Consider the following 24389-nt stretch of genomic DNA (forward strand, 5'->3'; position numbering starts at 1 on the left):
TACCCATAAATCCTCCACTGGCAATGCTCACATATTCTTTGTTTTTCTGAAATGGAAAATAAAATTTAAAATTATTCCCAAATGCAATTTAATTGAAACTTCTGATAGTTCTATAAACACTGACAAAGGTAATATAAAGGTTATACCTAAATTTCTGGGGTTTTTTCTTTGACAGTTTGGACTTTGGCACAGAGAAGTGCACACATTTATCTTGTGTACTATAAGGTCTGGTGCTTGAGCAGGAAGAAGGGGACAACTTCATAGCTACTAATGAGACTGTGACTTTATTTGTATTATAGTTCCAACAGCGCAATAAAGAGTCAAACCAAAATCAGTTACACTGTATTTTCAAATGTAACTAGAATGACTTTTAAAAGCTTTCAAAAATATATTGGGTCCTTTATAAAAAGGAAATACAAAAGCAAACATTACAGGTAATTATGAAGAAGTGACAGAAGGTTAACATTCTACAAACTACTAAAAATTAATGAATCTAAGCAATGATAAACAAAGGCACAAGAAAGAAAAATATCTAAGCAGTATTTACCTCTTGAGGAAATACACACTACCCAAGACTTCCTCCCCACCCCCCACCCCCAAAAAGTAATCTAACACGTCTCTAGGTCTAATTACCAGCCTACAGGACATACCAGGGATAGAACCTGATAAACACCATGTGAATGCAATCAGCAAAATCCAGATTGTGGGAAACTATAAGACAAAGTAACCAGTTTTTCCAAGCAAATATATGCAAAGAAAAAAATTAGGAAAGGGAACCTATAAAATAAAAGAGACTTAAAAGATACCAACTAAGTACAATGTCTTGTTTTAGATCTTGAGAAAATCAAGGAAACTTGACCACTCATGACATTTTTTTTATAATAAAGTATAATAATGATAATGTGGTTATGTCTTTACAAAGAATTTATAGAGTTCAATTCTCCCTACTTTTGGGTTTGTTTGAAATTTCCCATGATAAAAATTGAGGGTGAAAATTTCTAAAACCACATCAAAAACTAAAATTATTAAAAGAAGTCCACAATAAATAAAAAAACAAAAACAAACAAAAAAAAGAATAGTTCTAATAGGCATAGGATATGCAGAGGTGTATATGACAGAGGGAAGAAAAGAATAGCACAAACAAAGGAAATAGCAGATGCTATAACATTGAGTTTTGAAAGACTTTTACATACTTGGGAGAGCCACAGCTTAATGAAGTCCTCTTTACTCATGTTTTACCATCAGTATGTCTCAATACAGCTGTGGTTTATTCTTTACATGATTTTGGATGAAACAATCAAAAACTTAGCCCTATTTCCTAATACTAGAAAATGATAAGACTATAGTATTTGGGGACTTAAGTTTCTTATTAACTGAGGGCTTTAAAAATATTACATTGTATAGATTTGGGCCTCTTTGTATCTTTCTATCATTCCAGTTATTAATTCTAAAAAGTTGAATAGTGATGCTAGGCTGTAACCTGGCAACCTTACCTAGATTTGTCTATAAGATTTGCTCTTTTCCCTCCTGTTCCTATTTTGCACATTGCAAAACATTTCACTGTGTAAAAATCTTTAAGCACACTGTACACACTGTATTTTTTTTTTTTACCATATGTGACTTCTTAAAAAATATATGTGTTTAAGATATCGTCATGATTTGCCAACATTATTCATAATATAAGTTTCACATCCAGAGGGAAAATGTGATATAGCCAAATTAAATGCAATTTAGTTATACAGTGTGCAGAACAGAGACCTGAGACTGCTGTCCTTGGAAAGTTCTACTTATAAGGATGACCCTTGTCTGGCACCTGAGAGAGTGATTACCTCTAGGGGTGGAGAGGCAGGGGAATGAGAGACTAGAGAGGTGTTGCAGATGCAGCTTAATGGTAATATAGTAGTTCTTCGATTAGGCAAAATAGTAATGTTTATTACATCATATAAATACACGCCTTTTAAGAAAAGCACCATTCATGTGCTAATGATGATGGAGAATAATAAACTATTTATGATTACTTTAATAAAGTACTCTTAAGATCCAATTAAAAATGTTAACAATGGGGGAAAAGGGCTTTAGAAACAGATTAGTATTTGATTTGACTTTAAGTTTATCTCTTTGAGCTTTGGTTTCCTTGTTTCACAAATGTTAGTAATGACTCTCTTAAAATCTTTTTTTCAGGGAGGTTAATCATTAGATCTCTTACCAAATATTTCTGATTCTTAGAGGTACAATACAGTATTGCACTTCTGTGGGATTTTTGTTTTTTAAGTGATGCACAACTATGTTATTTATGATTTAAAGTGAAGTTATGCAGGCCACCTCTGAATGAAAACTTTAAGAGCCAGTGTATAATTCACTACATTTTCTTCTCTCTGCTGAATGTGTCATCATTCACCACTATCAACCTACTTGCCTGAGCAGGTATGATAAAAGAACCATTTAGACATGGAGAATGACCAAGAATATATACATTTTGTTGTCTTAAAAAAATAAATTAAAAAATAAAAGAAGTCCACAATATTCCAAATTCTTGCCATCTGACACCCTGCATAATATATAGCTTGTACCAGAACATTTTTAGAATGCCAACTGCATTTATAAGTAAAATGAGTTTGAGTCCCTATTTTTGTTATTCTGTATAAATTTCTAAAATCTTTCCTCCAGTAAAGCATAAATTTATTTTATAATCCCGCTCCCAAATACCCTGTTCCTTCTCCGATTTTATCTTTCAAGGATTGTCCTTTAGACTAATTTTCTCAAACCAGATCCTCAGTAAAGCGGATGCAAATTGAGTGGCTTGTGTAACAGCATGCCTACTGTCTTCCTGATTCCACAGTTCAGGGTCACACAAAATGAGAACTTCAATGTATAAACTACCAAAGAATACCTAATAAAAAACCATTTGTATAAAGAAAGAGCCATCACTGAATGAAGCTTTGCAGAAAAGATAGGACAGGTTGTACAAAATCAGATATAAATTACTAGTGCTGAAGACAACATTTAAACACACACAAAAAATACACGTATATTTATTTGATTTCGAAGTACAGGTATTAAAATGAATTATATAGCAACTGTAAAAAGTACTAAGGCATGAACAGGTATAAAGAACAATGCAAAAGAATAATCCAGAAATAGACCCTGATTCACTGAGGAATTCAGTACATTAAAGAGGTAATATTTCACATTGACAGCGCACCTGGTTAGCTATTTGGGGAAAATATTTTTTTGATTCCTACCTCACTTGTTACACAAAAATAAGTCCAGATGGGCCAAGATTTAAACATAAAAAATACAACACATAAGCACGTGAGAATGGTGGAGACCTTTCTTGGCAAGACACAAAACCAATAAAGTGTTTAAAAAAAAATACAGATAAATTTGACAAGGCAGACATCAGCACAAAATTACCTAAAAGAATTTCTCACAGGTGATAGCAATAACCAAGGAAAACTGAAATAATCGGTCGGCATACCTGTAAAAAGTGTGCCAGGACCATGTTCATATACATGTCTTCTTCTTCTCTGCCACTGCCCATGAAACAGAGGTGCTCCCCGCCAGCGATGGAGCCGGACTCAATGGACTGCTTCTGTGCTTCCAGCAGGGATTTTACTGACTGTGCAAACTCGGATGGATTCTGGAGCATCTAGACAATTAAAAAAATTTTAATGTGGCACAAGCTTGTGTTTCTTACACATTTGCAAAACTTGAAATATTTTCCCAGGAGGAAAAAAAAAAATTTAAACTGCCACTATGAAAATAAAGGAAAAAAATAAAGGCTCTGCCACACCAAGCGGCTTGTGGGATCTTAGTTCTCCCACCAGGGATCAAACCCGGGCCCCTGGCACTGAAAGCTCAGAGTCTTAACCACTGGACCACCAGGGAATTCCCAAAATAAAGGCTCTTATAAATAAAATCCCTGGGATAAAAGAAATGTGTATAAATGTATCTATAATACATCAGAAAACAAAAGTTGAAAATTCACAGAAAGATTAAATTATGCAAAGAAAATATCTACTAGACAAAAAAATTGTTCTTGCTGTTTGTCTTCTAAGCTTCAGTGTCTTTAGGTATCATGACAAGAAAAGTTTAACACTGAGTGGAACAGTCCATGACAAAACAATGCATCAGAACAAGCTCTATTTTACATCGAAACAAGCTCTATTTTTTAAGTTTCCACTTACATGACAAACCATGCATTTCTTAGAGGAGAGTCAGAAATAATGGAAGCCATTTATTTATCAGCACTACTCTAGGTACTAGAGATACAAGGATGAAAAAATTAATTTCTTACTCTAAAGAAAACAAGCATGCCAATAAATATAAAAATTTATTCAAAAACTGTTCATAAAAAGCACAGTGAAAATCCAATAGAAAAATGGACAAACCACAGACATCAATTTGTATTGATTAAAAAAAGTACAAATTAACAGCACAGTTGAAAAAAGATGCGCAACATCACTAGTAACAACCATTTTCCACCTACCATTCTTGTAAAATAAAAAACTGGTAATGTCCAATAATGCTGATGGTATGAAACAATCATCCTCACTCAGAGTTGTAAAGTAGAAGTTGATTCAGCCTTTTTAAAGGGCAACATGGCAGATTCTAGTAACACTGTACAGGCCCACAACTCTCAGCCCAACAATTTTACTTTTAGAAGTCTATTTTACAGAAATATTTGCACAAGTCCACAAAGTGTGTACAAGGATGTTAACTATAGCGTTGTTTTATTACAAGAAAACTGAAAACATTCTGAACGTACATCGATCAGGCAATAAATTATGGTATATCTGTACCATGGACCACTATACCGCCATTAAAAAGAATGTACTAAAATGAAAAGATCTCCAAAAAACTGTCAAGTGAAAATGCAATGCAAGTGAACTGTTAAGTGAAAAATCAAGTGGGAAAAAAAAAGTGAACAAGCAATATGTAAATATATATTAAAGGTCTGGATGATTAAACAAGCTGACAACAATTGTTAACTCTGGAGATATTCATTGAGTTTTTTAAGAATAATCAAGTCATATACTACCAACTGTAAAATAGATAGCCAGTGGAAAGCTGTTGTATAACAAAGGGAGTTCAACTCGAGGATGGAAGATGCCTTAGAGGACTGGGACGGGGAGGGTGGGCGGGACTCGAGGGAGGGTGGGGGGGAGTTGAGGGAGGGAGGGAATACGGGGATATGTGTATAAAAACAGATGACTGAACTTTGTGTACCCCCAAAAAAATAATAAATAATCTTTAAAAAAAAAAAAATAAAACAAAAACAAGAATAATCAAGTCATTCGTGAATAACTTGAATAAATTTTAAAATAAGCATAAAAGAAGGACCATCTAGGTCTTCCTAGATCAAACAAGGAAGAGAAAGGCACAAAGTTCACTTTTAGGATGCAAACAAGCTAGGATCGCCTTCTTCACCTATAGCATCCCAAACTCTGAGTTGTTTTACCTCCATTTTCCACGAGCTTTCTCTTGACACCACCTACACCTTTCAACATGCCCTTTCAGCCTCAGCATCAACTTTTTCAGAGAAGTTGGGAAGAAGGGCAGATAGAAAGCTCAGCAAAAGAAGTTACTCCTCTTGCTGTGTTCTCCATCCCTGAGGCTCTAATAACCCCAGAAGGGCTTAAATGATGTCAGTCCCAGTCCTACCAAATGCTTTAAGCATCTCTGACAATATTTAATAACCTACTTCATCTACTCCTTCAATTCAAGTGACCCTAGGATAGCAGTCTGAACAACTGAGGCCCTATACACCAGACACTACCCTTATTAAACATCACGTTACTATATGCGTAAGTACTCATGATGAAAAAAAGGCTTATAGACTAATTACCCAATCATAATAAGAGCTAATATTCATAGAGTACTTACTAAGTGCAAGGCACTATACTGAGTGCTACATCAGATAGCTCACAGTAAGAAGTTTAGAATTTACTGATATAACAATGGTAAGCAACAGTAAGCCACAGTTAACAGTTTTCATCTACCCTTTATGATGCCAAAAGGGTGTCCTGGGTGAAAACTTGAGAGCAACACTTTTATAAGGGCAGAGACTCCCTGCTTAAGCAGAAAAAAAAAAATCCCCAATCTTGGTACATGTATATTTATTTAAGGGTTAAAGAAAAAAAAATTCATTTCTTCTCTTACTTTAAAAAAAAAACTTTAATCAGCATTCATACTAACCAGATCTGAATCTAAGTGGAAAGCAGTTGATAAATGCCCAGCATTATACTGTTCTGCAGGACGGCAATCCACCACAAAGAACCGGACTCCTTCCTAAAAGGGAAACATTTGACAAGATAAAATTTGCCATGTGGGTCACATTTTACACAATATAGTATTAACAATTAACCAAAGAAGGGGAAACAGACTGATTAAAAAATGGATCTCACATATAGTTAGGAGGACCCATACAGTACAGACTCAAGAAAATAACCTCAAAATCTTAAATAATTTTATTCATTTTAAATAGTTAAAACATTTTGTATATACTGGTCTTCACTAGAAAGTTATAAAATATGTAGCAGAAGAATGTAACTTTGAGCTATAAAACTAATTAATTGGAATTTAATAATTTAACGTATATCATGTTAAACACTTTTAAAAACACTATATAGCTAAAAACACAGATGTAGATACAATTCCTATTTCTGAAAATAAGCCCACAAACTTATCAACAATGCAATTCACATAAGGATTAAATAAATGTCTTCTGAGGGTGAGAGGAGGTTCTCCAATGGCAGTCTGAACTGAAGAAGTTCACATGGGTCCCTTTAAACAGGATTACATGTTTTGATTTGTTTTTTAATACTAGTTCTAATAAGAAAAATACGCGAAATGCTTGTTTTAAAAAGATAGATTGCAGGGACTTCCCTCGTAGTCCAACGGTTAAGAATCTGCCTTTCAATGCAGGGAACACGGGTTCGATTCCTGGTTGGGGAACTAAGATCCCACATGCCACAAGGCAATTAAGCCTGTGAACCGCAACTACTGAGCCCACACACTGTAACTACTGAGTCCACATGCTCTGGAGCCTGCATTCACAACTAGAGAGAAGCCCACGCCACAAAAAGCCCACACACACCGCAATGAAAGATCCCACATGCCACAACAAAGATTCTGGCAACTAAAACCCGATGCAGCCAAATAAATAAATAAATAATTTAAAAATTAAAAAAATTAAAAGATCTATTGTAAAAGGCCTGTCTTTCCATGTTCCTCTTCTCTCCATCTTCGAAATACATCCCACCTTCCAAATACACACATATGGTTAAATGTTGCACTATTAGCAAAAAGATTTTCATGAAGACAGCAATAGACAGAAAATTATGCAATACCCTCAATTCTCCTTTGTAACACACCTTTTGGCATTAAACCATGTAATTCAACTAGCTATATAAGTATCTAGAATTTAACTGTTAAATGCTAAATCCACCCTTTTAAGTACTTTATATAACATTCAGTAACTTTGCTAAAATATGAGAAAAGATTTGGCAATTTACAAAAATTGGTGTCAAAAATAATTAGTTGTTGACAAGTAAAATAACACACAAGCTGGCAGTTTAAAAATGAGCATATGGACATAAGATTTAACACACTAACCACTCAAAAAAAGCAAAACAACTATATTGTTATAGTAAATTAATTTTGTGAGAATCAACAAGCAGGGAGGAAATGTTGATTCCTTGCATTTAAAGGGGATAGTCCTTTGACAAACAGTGGGGTTTTTTTCCTTACCCCTTGAAGCTGATTTGCTTGAAGGATCTCTGACACCGAGATGGCCAGACAAAGAGCCTGACTCAGATCTGCATCGTCATCCTTAATTCCCAACAAAGTACTACCAAATAGATGGTGATTATCCTGTGTGAAGAAGAATTTTTAAAACATTACAAAGAAAAAATAAAACCAAACTTTCTTCCCAAAACTATTCTCAATAGACCAAGATAAAAGGTAAAATAATTATACAACATCTTTGTCATGTGATTTAACTTATCTCAAATCTTATAGACTAAAAGCTACAAAAAGTCTACATACAAAGTCTCTGTTAGAGTTCACACAAAAGACTAAGAAAAAATAACACATTCTACACAGCTATTTTCTATACTATCACTTATATTTAGATAGTAAATTTTTAAATTGTTACAACTTTTTATATTTTAATGTAATAAAAACAAAAATACGGCATCAATTGTGTAATATGCTGCTAAAATCTGCTCTAATTAGCAATTGCTAGTGCAGATTATTTACTATGTCTGAAAAATAAAAGCTACTCTCTTCAAAGACTGGAAAGATAAGAGTTGTTTTTCATCCAGTATCAGTATACTACCCCACCCATCTACCTTAATCAACATTGTTGGAAACTGCGGTGATCTACATAAGGCAATTATTAAAATAGCTGAAACTAGTCCCTAGAAACAAATTTCTTTCGTAATTAATTAGTTTTGAGGGAAATATTCTTAAAAGGTTTCCTTTATCTGCCTCCTGAACACACTGTATTGAACATAATTTAATCTCATCTTAATGGTTCAGTGACATGATAACTTCCAACTAACAACTATGATGGTAGAACACCTTAAAAAAAAAAAAAAGACAATAATACTCTCATGAGCACTTGAGGTCACAAACTGTTTATAAATGGTACTCCTGTGCCTCCTCCATTACTAGCTTTTGCTTCTTAGATTTTTACTTTCTAGGAGCTCACAGCACTTGCTTTCTAATCTGGTATCCTTTCTCTCTTTTTTGTTTTTTTTAATTGGAATATAATTGCTTTACACTCTTGTACCAGTTTCTGAGGTACACCAAAGTCAATCAGCTGTATCTATACACACATCCCCATACTCCCTCCTCTGGTACCCTTTCTCTTGAAAGCACTTGTCTGATCTGAGAAAGGTTCTAGGTCTCTATGGAACTAAGTGATCTTTTTTTGTTTAAAAGATGGCTTAGCATCATTAAAGTTGTACAAAGCTGAACTCCAGATAAAGGAGGCATGATTTTACATCTTCCATCAGATTTTTGTAATATTTATAGTTTTTAAAGTCAAGGAAGCATTAATTTAAGAAATACCTTATAGTCAATTTTCTCATGATCAGAAATATTAATCAGAGTAAAGGTGAAATGGTGCCTAGCATATTTGTATACTATCTTTTTATAACGTCTGTTCCTCCATTAGGGAGAATATTTACAGTAAAACACACACACACACACACAAAACACAAAACTGTAACACATAAAAGGAAAAGAATGACAACCTAGAGTATTTTAACTGAAGCAGATACAACATAAACATAAAACAATGCACAAAATGTGAAATACTGAAGTAGGTCATTTCTTGTCTGATACCTTCCTAAATGAAGCTGGTGTTTTACTGCAATAGTACTGAGCCAGAGAGAAAAGGTCCTCTATATCTTCTAGATTCAAACTCGATGGAGTATTTTCCAAGAATTCTGAAATAGGATTATAAATGTATTACAATAGCAAAATAATTTTTGTTTGTGAAGAACACAACAATGAACATTATTTACAAATCAAAGTTGGTTTATCTTTAACACTGTTAACTATATAAATGGAATCTCAACAGTGACACATTGAAAACTGCTTGAGGAGAAGTGGATTTTTTCCCCAAAGGAACTGAAACTGTTAATACAATTCTGCTGTTAGTGAATGATGGTGTCTGGCAATCAAATCAAATTCATAAGCCCCGGGACCTCCCTGGTGGTCCAGTGGTAAAGAATCCGTCTTCCAATGCAGGGGACGCAGGTTCGATCCCTGGTCGGGGAACTAAGATCCCACATGCCGCAGGGCAACTAAGCCCGCACAGCAAGAATACTGAGCTCACGTGCCTCAACAAGAGAGAGAAAAATCCATATGCCACAACTAGAAGGAAGCCTGCACACTACAACGAAGAGCCCTTGCCGCAATGAAAGATCCTGCGCGACACAACTAAGACGCGATACAGCCAAAAAAAAAAAAATTAAATTCATTAGCCTTGATTGGAATACTGTGATTTATATTTAACAAACACATATTAAATGTCAGGGCCCCTGGGGAAAAAATGACTAAGAAATGGTTCCTGACTTAAGGAACTTTGTCTTGTTTGAGAACTGTGAAGAGAAATCATTATAATGTAGTAAGATAAACACTATAACACAGACAGTACAAAGTGCCAGGCACTACAGAGAGTAAATAACTAAATCTGTGTGGGTGCTATAGTCAGAGAACCCAAAAGGAAAACCAAGATTTCAACAATGGAGATACTTACAAGAGCTGAGTAGTCAAAAGTAAATTAAGGAAGAAGGAAGGGAAGGGGAGAGAGAGAGAGAAGAGAAGAGAGCAATTTATTTGAACAATGAAACCAAAGAATTAGTATTTGGAAAAGAACTGAAAGAGTGAAAAACACATGGAAGGAAGGAATGAGGGTGGCAAATCAGGGGAAACAGTCTTTAAGTCTGTACCTAGAGAGTGTTTAAGAGTTGAATGGAACCCCAGAGCTCTCCTAGACTAATCTTCTAACTTTATAAATGAGGAAACTGAGTTTTAAAAAATTAAGTGACTTGAAATGTTTTTTCCACATTAAATGATACTTACGGATAACTTCTTCCTTGCTGTCAGACTCCTGCGCTAAAATGATTTCTCTGTAAAAGAGAATCAAATGAATTTGAGTTAAATACTAACAGAGCACCCTGAGAACAGAGATGAAAAAAATCTAGCCAACTTGATACTTACTTTGCATTAACAAGGATTATTAACATTAAGAAATAAATAAAAAATGGATCGGCTTGTTGCAGATATCCATCCCATATTGCCTGAGTGACTTCAATGGAACAGTAACAGGCAAAAAGGCTTCCAAGCTGTAATGAGGAAATGAAATGAGAGAGATAAACCACTGGAAATGACTTGTTCTATTAAAAGTATTGAGGCAAATGTATAAGTAGCATTACATCAAATTGTCTGTACCTGATATTTAACATGTACCTTAATTTTATTTATATAATCCAAAGGAAGAACATGTGGATTCAAGGTACAATGAAGCCACTTACTAGCTGTATGACTTAGGGCATGTCACTTAACCTCTAGAGCTTCCATTTCAACTTCTGTTTAAAAAAAAAATACTACTACCCATCCTCTACCACTACTGTGGTAAAGAGAAAGATAACTAACCTAGGACATCTAAAGTAACTAGCACATATCTGCCACAGCATGATAACTAGCATAATTATCCACAAGCTCTATAAGGGTAACTATGATAGTACATAACGTGCAAGGTAATTGTGAGCATCAAGCATGGTAATTTGAGTTAAGAGCACCAAATGAAACCGTAATGACAATTTAAAGGCATATTGTTCCCCACTCTTACTTGTACATCATTTGAAATAGATGAGACAACACTCATGTCCCTCAAAACTTTTCAGGAGCTCTATGGTTTTCACTTCAAATAAAAGAACTGTTAATGCATAAAGTTTCTCTAGAGCCCAACTGTATTTTAAATTGCATAAATTCAGTGATATTTTTAGATTATTCCCTTTTTATTAGATACAGAAACAATTCCACCTAGAGGTTTAAATTTCAAACATTTTTAATGGCCAAAGGAAGCTAAAGAGAACACACGTTTAGTATTTTGCGTCAGGTACTAAATCACTGCCACATGTCTTTTATTAAATATCTCATTCTAAATATTCTCACAACAGGCCTTCAAAATAGACATTTTCATCCCCACATTATAGGTAAGAAAACAAACCTGTATTAAATAACCTTCCTAACTTCACAGAGCTAGTGAGTGGTGATGTTTGGACTAGAAATAAAGGCCTGAGACTCCACAGCTGATGTAACTGCTATCACAGTTGATCACAAAGCTTTTAAAGTACATAATGCTTCTAATGTTTTTTGTAGTTGTTTAAAAATTACTATTACAAATACAGAAGATGCAAATACAAACAGAATAGCAAGGTAGTTTAGAAATTCATTTTGTTTCATCTCATGATTGGAAAAAAAAAAGACTCCATTCCATAGACATGATACTAGTAACAAGAATGAACTACTTGCGGCATCGACACAGAGAAACTGCTTGTTTCAGTAATCAGTTAAAATCTGCTACCAGCACTGAGTACTAATTCAGAGTTCTGGCCACAGAAATGGCATTTCCCAGGCATGATGTGACAAGAGAAACCTCTACTAAAGTATCAGAATGCTTAAAAGAAAGTTTCTTACTTCAACAGAAATAAGTAAATTTAACAGCAAGATATGAATCTCAGAGAAACTACAATTTTATTATTTTACTCAAAATGATAAGACTGCAGCCAAGAGGGAATGAAAGAGTAGGCTGCTGCAGCCTGACATGTAGTATGCCAGAGCTGAAATCAGTTAGGCTTCTCTAGTCACCATTTCCTGATTGTTTACTCATCCCATCACCTTTTGAGATAGGTACTATTATTAGTTCCACTTTACACATGAAGAAATCGAAGCTCAGAGGCTAAGTGTATTAAATCACACAGTTAATAAGTAGCAGAAATGGAATCCTTTCTGAAGAAAAGTTAGGTAAGACATGATTAAGGAATACATTAAAAGTTTTGAACATACATATATTCTTCTAGAACCCAATCACTGTTTTAGAAAGATCTTCAAGTTATCCTAAAAGAGTAGTTCTCAAACTATGGTCTGAGGAGCCTTGGAAGTCCCCAAGAGTATTTACAGGGGATTTGTGAGGTCAATGCTATTTTCATAATAATACTCAGATTTTGCGTTTTTCATATTCATTCTCTGATGAATGGACAACAGAATTTTCCAAAGGCTACATGAAATATGGTATCATCACAGATTGGATAAAGAAGCAGATATGAGAATGTACCTGCATGTGCTCTAACCAAATATTAATAAGATTTGCAAAAATATTTTTTAAATGTCACTATTCTAATTTTCTTTTTTAAAAATAGCTAATTTGGGGACTTCCCTGGTGGTGCAGTGATTAAGAATCCACCTGCCAATGCAGGGGACATGGGTTCGAGCCCTGGTCCAGGAAGATCCCACATGCTGAGGAGCAACCAAGCCCGTGCACCACAACTACTGAGCCTGTGCTCAACAGCTCATGAGGCACAACTACTGAGGGCAAGCCCACGTGCCTAGAGCCTATGCTCCATAACAAGAAACACCACCACAATGAGAAGCTCCCACCGCAATGAAGCATAGCCCCCGCTTGCCCAACAAGTCTGCATGCAGCAAGGAAGACCCAAACAGCCAATAAATAAATAAATGAATACATAAATAAATACATACATAAATAAAATTATACTCATAAAAAAATAAAGGAAATAAAGAAGATATTAAAAAAAATAGTGAATTTTCATTTAAAAATAGGCTCTTTATGTTAACATATTGGATTTACCACTACTTCTAAATGAATTTAAAAATGGCTAAAATTTCTTAATTTCTAACCAACATAATCCACATATATTGAGGATCCTCAATAAATGTTGAGTGTAAGAGGTCCTGAGACCGAAAGGTTTGAGAACCACTGACCTAATATGATAAAATTTCACATTTAAAAATACAAACATAGAATGACAGAACACTGAGATGTATTTTATATTCTTTATACTAATCATTTGATAACCTTGTTATTTTCCTCGTCATTGGATATCAATTCTTAAATACATACTATCAACAATTTAATCAAAGTTTTAAAGTGAACGAATACATAGCATATATTTACATATGTTACATACATATATGATACCTAAGTAAACATATCACATATATTTACATGTATCTGTAAAACAACAAAAAGCTAAACTTCATATTAAATAATTTAAACTAATGTAAGTGAAGAGCAAAAAAATTATTTTTGAATTGCCAATAATTTTACTCCTTTGGTTTAAATAGTTAACGGTCTATAATCTGGTGCTTTTCTTTCTCTTCCTTGGGGGGGGACCTAACTATAGTTTTATAGAAAGCTATTTTTCATTAAGTGTTCCTACTTTCACTTTATTACCCAGTTGAGTGCATAGGAGTCAGGAGTAATTTTCTTTGTATCAAGAAAAGAACAAAGCTCAGGCTCATGGTATTGGATGAGTAATCGGAAAAGATGAAATGGTCTCCCTCTCAGGGAACAATCCCTAAAAAACAAAAGAAGCAAAGTTTCTTGTATTAATAGGTCAGAAATGATCATATCAGTAACCAATCCTCCTGCAATACTTCCCCTCCCTACCCCAGAACATCTGAACACCACAGCACTGACAGCAAGCCTATCTGATACAACCATGCAGACCTCTCTTGCTAACAACTAATATGCCTGACCTGAAAGAAAGGCTGTAGAAACAGCAGGTCTACAGGCAACTCAAGGGAGATTCTTTCTAGGTGAACCCAGGTAGCACTCAAGAGAAAGGACTACAGGGACCAATGAAAAAACAGTGGGACCACTTAGGTTTTTTTGATAAGTTTTAGATCCCAAAAGGAGATCTGGAGAGTCCTGAGGGTGTCCAGCTCCCTTCTTCCCTGCCAAATAAGAAGGAACTCCTAGAAAGCCTTCAAGTTAGCTCCACAGTTAATGTACTCAATTAGGAATCATTCAGCAAAGGTACAAGTCTGAAATGGCCACAGATGAACATTCCAAAATAGTGGACCCAGAGCCTTATTAGAAGTTGTTGTAGTGGCCTGGGTACCAGGTACTCAGAGTGAATCCTGGGAGAGGCCAAACATTGACCTAACTGAATAAGTGTACTACTTCTTATCTTGTTGCCCTATGTCTAATAAATCATTAAAAATGTAAACAGCTCAAAGCACAGGCCATCATAATAAAAGTCAATATTTATTGAGGAAATACCATGTCCCAGAAACTATAATAGACACTTTACAAAGTTACCTCATTTTATCTTTACAAGCAACTCTATGAAAGATACTACTACCATCTTCACTTTACAGATGAGAAAAATGAGGCTTAGCTGTGGTCAAGCAGCCCACCCAAGGTTATGTAGCTAAGAAGTGATGGAGCCAAGACTTGTACACAGAAACTGGGCATTAAACCATTATGCCATATTACCCTTCCACATATGTAATTTAATATTTCAACAAGCAGTGTATTGGGAGATGTACAGTCTAAAAGAAGCAAACTATAAGAAATTGGAGGGCTTCCCTGGCAGTCTAATTGTTGGGACCCCAAGCTTCTACTGCAGGGGGTGTGGGTTCGATCCCTGGTCAGGGAACTAGGATCCCACATACTGCAGGGTGTGGCCAAAAAAAAAAAAACTGAAATAAGGTAAAAAGCTTCACGTAAAAAAGTTAACAAAACAAATGTCAGTTTTAACACAAAAGCATTGATAAAGAATGTTTCAAAATGCTATGCAAGTGGAAATAATGAAAAATAATTTCTACAAAACTAAGATCTAAGGTCAATGCCAGGATTTGGTACGACCCTCTATCTGCCATTTTTTAATACTGCAGGTAACAGGGAAGTTTTGTAGAGAAGGCCCTAAATTGGTAATTCAGATGCCCAAAGATAGAACTGGATTCATAATGGCAAGATTACCTCCTCCTCAGTCTGAATACCTTCCCCACTCTGTATTTGCAAAGCAACAGACTGCTAAACCAAAACACATAAACACAGGTTGTAAGCAGAGTAGGGACATACACTGTAAGGACAATGGCCTAGTTTATGGTCTCAACCTCAGAAAAAGTGAGACATCTCAGGGAGTCAGCCACTGCAACAGCATCTATTCATTTAATAGCTGCGTATTGCAAAGTTACACTCCACTGCAAAGCACTGTGCTTGATAGAATTCTACCCATGTTGTATCTGAACCTGTAATAAGAAGATATATTATAGTAGAGTTGTGCTAGCAACATTTTGTGGGGCTGGGCCCTAAGCAGGGGTATTAACACTGACCCTGCCTGGAGTACTGCGTTACATGTGGAACATGGAAACAGTAACTGGAGGAACCCAACAAGAAATATGCTACATAACTCAATGTAAAGCCCAATCCTTCTATTAGTAACTACCACCACCAACATTCTGTAGAGAGAAAGCTGAACACCACGTCCCTTGCTATTACTAGCTCTGTTACACTGAGAGGTGGTAAAATATAAGCAGTTGAGAGACTTAGTATAACAGAACGACTCCCAAATATGAATTTCAGTCTCAGCTTTACCATGACTTTAGCCCTGTTTTCTGGCATCTCTGGATCTGTTTTCTTAACATGAAGCACTACTGCTTCACAGTAGCACAGAGGTTCTGCACTCTGGTGTATACTAGAATCACCAGGGAGTTTAAAAAAAAACAAAAACAAACAAATAAAAAAAACACACAAAACCTACATGGCTCTACATAGTCTACCTATATTTGAAACTTCAAGGACCAGCATGTTTTAAAAGTTCTTTGGCTGAACAGACATTTCTCCAAAAAAAATATACAAAATGCCACTGAGCACATGAAAGAATGCTAAAAATCATTAGCTGTCAGGGAAATGCAAATCAAAACCACAATGAGACTCCACTTCACACTAAGTCTGGCTATAATTTAAAAAAAAATGTTGACAAGGATGTACGGAAACTGGGATCTTCATTCACTGATGGTGGGAATGTAAAATGCTGCTGTTATTGTGGAAAAGTCTGGCAATCCTTCGAAAGGTTAAACACAGATTTACCATATGACCCAACAATTCCACTCCAAGGTACATACCCAAAAGAAATGAAATACATGTCCACAAAAAACTTGTACACAAATGTTCACAGCTGCATTATTCATAATAGCCAAAAAGTGAAAACAATCCAAATGTCCAGCAACCGTTGCATGAGTAAATAAAATGTGGTATTTTATTTATATTGTGCATACAATGAAATATTATTCAGCAATAAAAAAATAATGATATATGCTATAAGAGGGATGCATCTTTAAAACACTGTGCTAAGTAAAAGAAGGCAGTCACAGAGACCACATATTATATGATTCCATTTATATAAAACATCCAGAATAGGCAAATCCATAGAGAAAAATTAGTGGTTGCCTAGGGCTGAGAGTATTGGGGGAAAACTGAGGGTTGACTTCTAATGAGTATGGGGTTTCTTTTGCGGGTGACATAAACATTCTAAAAAATGACTGCGTCCATGGCTGCACGACTCTGTGACTATACTAAAAACCACTGAATTGTACATACTAAAAGGATGAATTGTGTAATACATGAATGATATCTTAAGCTATAAAAGAAAAAGAAAAAAAAGTTCTTCAGCTGATTCTAATAAGCAACCAGGGTGAAGAACCTTATCAGTTAAAGGACAGGTGTCCAATCAAAATTAGGTTCAAATCCTGACTCAGTCATATACCAGAAGTGGAATCCTGAATAAGTCACTGAATGTCTTTCTTTGCCTCAGTTTCTGAAGTTGTAAATCAGAGACACCTACCTTACAGTGGTCACTATTTAAATGAGAAAATACACAAAGCACCTACACCTAACATAGTGCGTTATCACATAGAAAAGCAAAAAAAAAAAAACAAAACAAAAAATAGAAAAACGGTAGTCATTTAACTGTCAAGTTCCAGAATAGCAGTTCTCTTACCTTAGCTGCACACTGCAATCAACCGAGAAGCTCTAAGCCTAAACAAACATCAATGGATGGATGTCCTCCTCAGAGATTTGATTAGATATGAAAATGGGCTTCAGGATTTTTAAGAACCCCCCAATGATTCCAATGTGCATCAAAGGTGCACTGTGCAGCCAAACCACTGGTCTAGATTATGTGGAAACTTCCTTTTGGCTCTAAAATCCTGACTACCTGATCCACAGCACTGAGAACTACAAGAATTCTTTCTGACCTCATGAGTGCTGCCCCTGTTACTACCCACCCCCCTTCTGTCCCCCGCCCCACAGCAACCTACACATCTGTCTAGACTCAACTTAAGTGTCACTTTCCCAGAGAAGACCTCCCTGACCTCCAGGGCAAGTTAGGTCACCTCCACTGTACATTCCCATGGCACTCTGTATTTCACTAACACTCAGCGCACTTCTAATTACTTGTTCAGTGCCTGTATTTCTAGGACTACATTCCAAGCTATAACCCCAGCACCTCATTTAAAGCAGAAGCACTCCAAAAATTTTACTTTTTACTTAGACACTATAATGTTATATTTTTATAAGTAAAGAAACCAAAATAGGGATACCACCAAAAAAGTATGAAGAGTTATACTGCATACATAAACTCTAGAAGCATATATTATTATTTTTTAATTGAAGTATAATTGCTTTACAATGTTGTGTTAGTTTCTGCTGTACAGCGAAGTGTATCAGCTATATGTATACATATACCCCCTCCCTCTTGCACGTCCCTTCCACCCCACCCCACCCCCCATCCCACCCATTTAGGTCATCACAGAGCACCGAGCTGAGCTCCCTGTGCTACAGAGCAGGTTCCCACTAGCTATCTATTTTACATGTTAGTGCATGTATGTCAATCTGAATCACCCAATTCGCCCCACCCCACCCCCAACTGTGTCCACATGTCCATTCTCTACGTCTGTAGCTCTATTCCTGCCCTGCAAATAGGTTCATTTGTACCATTTTTCTAGCTTCCACATATATGCATTAATATACAATATTTGTTTTTTCTCTTCCTGACTTACTTCACTCTGTATGACAGACTCTAGGTCCATCCACATTTCTACAAGTGACCCAATTTCATTCCTTTTTATGGCTGAGTAACATTCCACTGCATAAATTCTTAACCAAAGATCCTTTCAAAAATGTTTATAACCACAAAAATAGTCAAATAACAACTATGATTCAAACAACCTTAAAAATTATTTGAACTTTTTACTTTACCATCAACTTTAGTTCCAAACAAGCTAGACCTTTATTCATTTTTATAACTATAACAACTCAATCATATTTTACCTGGGAATGTACTTATTCATGATAGCATAAAAGCAGTTGTATAAATCGCTGCGTGGCAGTTGAAGATGCACCAACGGTTTGAGTAGATGTATCCAGCTAAGGGACGTGCTATATTTAATGTTACGTGATTTACAATAGAAGGTAATTACAGATTCAATATCCAAAAGTACTTCTGCTGCCTTCTCTTCTGGCACTGAAAGCTGGTCTAGAAAATAAGTGTCAAAATAAAGTTACCAAGGGCCTGTTAGATGCTCAGTTATTGGGCATGTAAAATACATGTTTACAAATATACAATACTATCTTACTGCATTTAGAGTATGTCAAAGGCAATATATTATATTCATATATATATATTTATATATATAGTGTGTGTGTGTGTGTATGTGTATGTGCTGGAAAGCAAAAAAGTGTTTTCCAAATAACGGATTACCATCTACCCCATAATGGGCAGCTGCCACTATAGCTTTGTCGGGGGAGGGAAAGTGATTCATTCTCCACCACCAAATTCCCTTTCCTTTGCCCACATCAGCAATGTTTCTGTTGAGGTTAGCACATAAAAGCCTATTTAGTCAATAATTTAATTAAAATATGACAGAGAAACAAAAAGATACCAATGGACTATAGATGAATTAAAAAAGAGGAATATAAACCAAAATAATTTAATCTTCAAAAGACCTTGTGGGGTGACTGGAAACCTATTCACCCATGATTTACAATACTTTTTATACAGCAGATCATAACTTACAACTTATAAACTTTTGGAATACAGCCCCCTTTAATCTGAGGGCTGTATACAATCGTGCAGACATTCAATTATACAAAAAATTATTTTAAAACTGCCACAAAACTGTAAAGGTACTTGAAGAATTAAACACAATTATGTTAATGTTTAATTAAACATAATGCAAAAGAAACACTAAAAACTGGACTCTCTTTCTTAAAATATTAGACATTATTTCCTAAGAATTTCAAAAAAAAAGTTCTAAAGCTATTTATTAGCCCTTTACAAATTCAACATATTCCAAATTATAACAAGTTAATTCTACTAAAGAGCAACTCCATCCAAAAATTATTATTTGCAAAATTTTTCACCATTTGAAAACAATTATTAAACTTACCAATAAACTCCAGACAATCTTTGTGAAGAGTGTTCTGTTCTGGTAAGTCTAAAATACCATCCCATGATGCCAAACTATCTCCTTTTCCTGCAACATTTAAAGCAATCTGGAAGAAAGATTAAAAAAGCAAATAGTTTCATATATTATTTCTCATTCTTGGAAAATATGTTATAGTAGTGGAGGCCTGAATTTAGTAATAATGCATACTTCAAAGATTACAAATTAATGTATTTATATCAAATTTTACTACTTCATGTTAATCCAGTGAATAAAATGAATTACACAGAATATTTACATAATATATATGTAAATTTATTTCAAGCAAACATCATTAATGCTATAAACTGAACGTTTGTTTCCTCTCCCCCAAATTCATTTATGTTGAAACCTAATCCCCAATGCTTTGGTACTTACAGCTGAAGCCTTTGACAGGTGATTAGACCATGAATAGGATTAGCCCCCTTATAAAAGAGACCCCAGTTAGCTCCCTTGTCCCTTCAGCCATGTTGAGGACACATTAAGGAATTACTATTCTTTTCAATTTAATAGTGTTATGGTTATTTTAAAAGCCTTTATCTTTTAGACTTTCATACTGAAATATTTTAGTGCGCTACCAAGGAGCTGCTTTAAAATAATCCAGTGGGTGGGGTGGGGAAGAAAGGATAGAATACTAACACTAATCAAACAAGACTGGCCAAATGTTGATAACAGTTAAAGCTAAGTGATGGGTACATGGGGTTTCACTAACAGGTCTCTCTACTTTTATATGTGTTTTACATTTCTGTAATAAAACATTCAGAATGCTATGTACAGTTGTAATTCCATTTCTGTTACATATCTATGTGCAAAGGGGAAAAAATAATGTGTCACCAAGGCACTATTATGTTTTTTACCTATAAGCAGTAGATAACAGATGGTTTTTTATCTTATCCTTTGCTTACACATATTTTAACAAAAGGAACTACTTTTTTAATCATAAAAAATTTTTAATTTAAAATCCAAAAATGATAATACACCTGTACTAGAGAACAGCTGAAGCGGAAAAAAAAGCAAAGGAAAATCTCCCGTAATTCCAACACCCAGAGGCCTTTTTCTTCAAAAACATTGCTGAGATCATCCCATATCTGCAATTATATATCCTATTTTACTCACTTGCTGCATTTTCCCATTTCATTGAACAATCTTCAAAAACATCATTTCTAATGGTTACAAAAGAAAGACTGCTTTTCAAAACCTAAATTATTAAATATACCAAACACTACAGAAACATACATTTTAGCAAGCTGCTCTGTTTGATAAATTTTCTAAATGTGTCATGTGCCTCTGCAACTAAGACAACTGAAAATAAAAATTCTAAAATATTATTCTTAAGTAATTACATTCTATTTGTTTTAGTTTCCAGTTACCTTCCAAACTTTAGCCCTCAAATCAGCAGGCAGTGGTCTCCCTTGAATTATATTTCTCAAAGTTTCAAGATCACAACCTCCTGCTTCTAGAGCTTCTTCAAGATCTTTTTCCCTGAAAAACAAGTCCCATTTGTTAAGATAAATCTTATTTCTTTTTTTTCCTTCCTCAATACTCATTTATAAGTATGGCCTATTACAGATAATGTAAGAAAGAAAAGTTCTTGGCAGCTAAAATGTAATGCCAAGGCATACACTGCATTTTGTTTTCTTGAAAGGAAATCTCAGGCTTCATACAGTCAATTTATTCTTATTTTGCACTTAGTTCTAGCAAGCTTAGTTATCTGTTTTCTAAGATTAAAGAAATTTAAAAACAGGAAATAAGGCAAATAATATTGAGAAGTCATAGTAATAGTAATATTCATAGCAGTGATAAGACTAATAATTTTCTACAGCACTAACTTTGTGCCGGCCACTGTTCCAAACGTTTGTTTCACATGTTGGTTTTTTTTTTTTTTTTAATTCTTGCAATAACTCTATGAAGTAGGTTATATCACTGGCCCAAGCTTACAGATGTAAAAACTGAGGCAAAGGAGGGTTGTATTGCTTATAGTCACATATCTATTAAGCAGTAGAGCCAGGATTCAAATTTTAACAGTCTGGTTCCAGAATTTATGCTCTTAACATTATGCCAGATAGTGGCAAGAAGGGAAAACCATAAAACTGGGCCTAGAATTCAAGGCATGGGATTTAAGGTATACAGATTTCATGCCTAGAACAGTCCCTGGCTTACAGTAAATATTCAATAACCGTTAGAAGAACAAAAATACTCTAATGGCATCACTGTATTTATTATACATTAAAATAATACCACATCATCAAGTAAATTATCAAGTAAATCATCAAGCAGTTATGTTTAGTCTACTATATTTAAGGAGAAAAGTAAGTATGAAGTAAATTTTGTTTTCATTTGTATATGGTTAAAATAATACTTTTTAAAAAAACTTTCACAAATGTATGAATCGTTTTTTAGCCAGGAAATAGCTACTTCAAATAGCTAACTCCCTCAGAATTCTCAAAAGCTAAGATTCCAGTCATTGTTTATAATTTTACTATACAAAACATAAAAAATCTGTACAAATAAAAACTTAGCCAGACAATTTCTAAAATTCTTTGGAGCAGGCTAAAAGGTGGAGCATCCCACTAGGATCAGAAAAACAGGATTTTGTCATTTTTGTGGTTTTTGAGGAAAATAAATTACTCCCATTACACATTCTCTCAATAAGATAATGTAAATCCCTTCCTCTATTCACAGGATTCCAAGAATATTAGTTTAACTGTATAAATTTCCCAAAGTGTTTCTCCCTTAAGGGAAAGGAATTAAATGAAAATGTTATCACTTGGGATCATATCTGACAGAAAAACAGTGATCAAATTTGAAAGATTTCTTAACAAAGCTACTATAAATTCATATGTTTAAGAATCTAACTAGTAACCACACAAGAAACATTTCGTTCTTTTGCTATACAGTCACCAAAGTGTTGGACCAGAAAGTGAAAGAAAGAGACTTCATGTCTACTGTTGAGAAGCAGTTAATTAAGGTCTATAGCTGATAAAGACTGGGGTTTATCTATTCTATCTGGCCAAAATGTACAAGACAGCCTGGCAGAATTCAAACGATTGTTTGTAATCATTAAACAAAGAAAATTTAATGGACTCTTTGATGAATAAATACCACAGTTTTAAATGATTAAATGTGTAAATGAACTGAAAACACCATTTAATGAGATAAAATTCTTTTTACCAAATTAATGAAGAACTAGAATTTTTCCATTTTTCTTTTTTTAAATATTTATTTATTTGGCTGTGTAGGGTCTTAGTTGCGGCATGTGGGATCTTTAGCTCAGGCATGAGAACTCTTAGTTGCAGCATGTGGGATCTAGTTCCCTAACCAGGGATCAAACCCAGGCCCCTTGCATTGGGATTGTGGAGTCTTAGCCACTGGACCACCAGGGAAGTCCCTGGAATTTTTCAGTGCAAAATCTTTTTGAACTTTGCCAAATCCCTTACTATTCTAGACAACAAAGTCAAAACTTTGGGGCAAAATGTCCAATCCTCAATGTACCTGATAATAATGGTAATAATGTTGATACAGCTGCTACTGGGTTACTTGATGCTGCCCCCAGGGCACCACAAATGTGGTTTCCAGGAACACAACCGTGACCAAGAAACCAAAAAATTCTCTACCTTACGTAGTCAAAGACACTTCTCATAAACTAAATAATTAAAAGTAATGTTATCTTCTGAACAAGGTGTTCAAAGCTTTAGTTATTAGACCTTCAAAATTACAAATGTGTGTAAAAGTAGTAAAAGAGCTGAAAACAGTGAAGTTAAATAATTCATAAAGGAGTCAACTTCCTAGCAAGAGAATAGGAACTCTATCGCATTGAGCTCTCAGACAGAATTTTCCTCCCCCGAAAGCAAGTTTTTTACTTTTGAACAAGCAATATCTAATATTCAAAAGAAAAACGTATGTCTGGTGGAATATGACTGGGTGGGTTATGATTTTTTAAGTCTTCTTTGATTATGATGGTTTCTTACTATCCTTACAAGCTAAAAGTTTTACACAGGTCTTAAAAATAGAAAAGTATAGGCATTGTCCATTTACCCCAGTAAACATGACAAATAAGTAATTGTCTTCTTTGCTCAAAGGTTTAAGACAAAACAAATCCAAAGTTTGGGGATTGGAAAGAAGCAAAAAGGCATCTCTTCCTGACTCTGTGACCTTGAAACTGTAACAATTTTTTGTATAATGTATAAGTTGCTGTCAATTATCTATCAATGACATATTTTCAACACTTAAATAAAACCTAACAGAATTTCTCTATACCTGATGTTCTGTGGCAAAATCACCTAATCTAAGCATTGTAACCCAAGTTGCTTTATTTATTTATTTATTTACTTATTTTCATGGGTCATTAGGTT

At 34.8% G+C, this 24389-nt stretch overlaps 1 protein-coding gene across 2 annotated transcripts in view; it reads right to left on the reverse strand.

Annotated features, from left to right (window-relative positions):
* TBC1D23 (TBC1 domain family member 23) overlaps positions 1–24389 on the reverse strand; it is a 62746-nt gene that overhangs the window by 17954 nt on the left and 20403 nt on the right. For both annotated transcript variants that reach the window (XM_057696862.1, XM_057696863.1), the window contains exons 2-12: positions 21408–21519; positions 20002–20107; positions 18884–19088; positions 13997–14120; positions 10738–10862; positions 10600–10646; positions 9355–9458; positions 7753–7875; positions 6199–6291; positions 3479–3649; positions 4–46 (exon numbers count right to left, since the gene is read on the reverse strand). In XM_057696862.1, the coding sequence (XP_057552845.1) occupies positions 4–46; positions 3479–3649; positions 6199–6291; positions 7753–7875; positions 9355–9458; positions 10600–10646; positions 10738–10862; positions 13997–14120; positions 18884–19088; positions 20002–20107; positions 21408–21519 (1253 nt within the window). The remainder of the gene's footprint in view (positions 1–3; positions 47–3478; positions 3650–6198; positions 6292–7752; positions 7876–9354; positions 9459–10599; positions 10647–10737; positions 10863–13996; positions 14121–18883; positions 19089–20001; positions 20108–21407; positions 21520–24389) is intronic.

This window comes from Hippopotamus amphibius, chromosome 10 (genome assembly GCF_030028045.1).
Source record: "Hippopotamus amphibius kiboko isolate mHipAmp2 chromosome 10, mHipAmp2.hap2, whole genome shotgun sequence".
NCBI lineage: Eukaryota > Metazoa > Chordata > Mammalia > Artiodactyla > Hippopotamidae > Hippopotamus > Hippopotamus amphibius.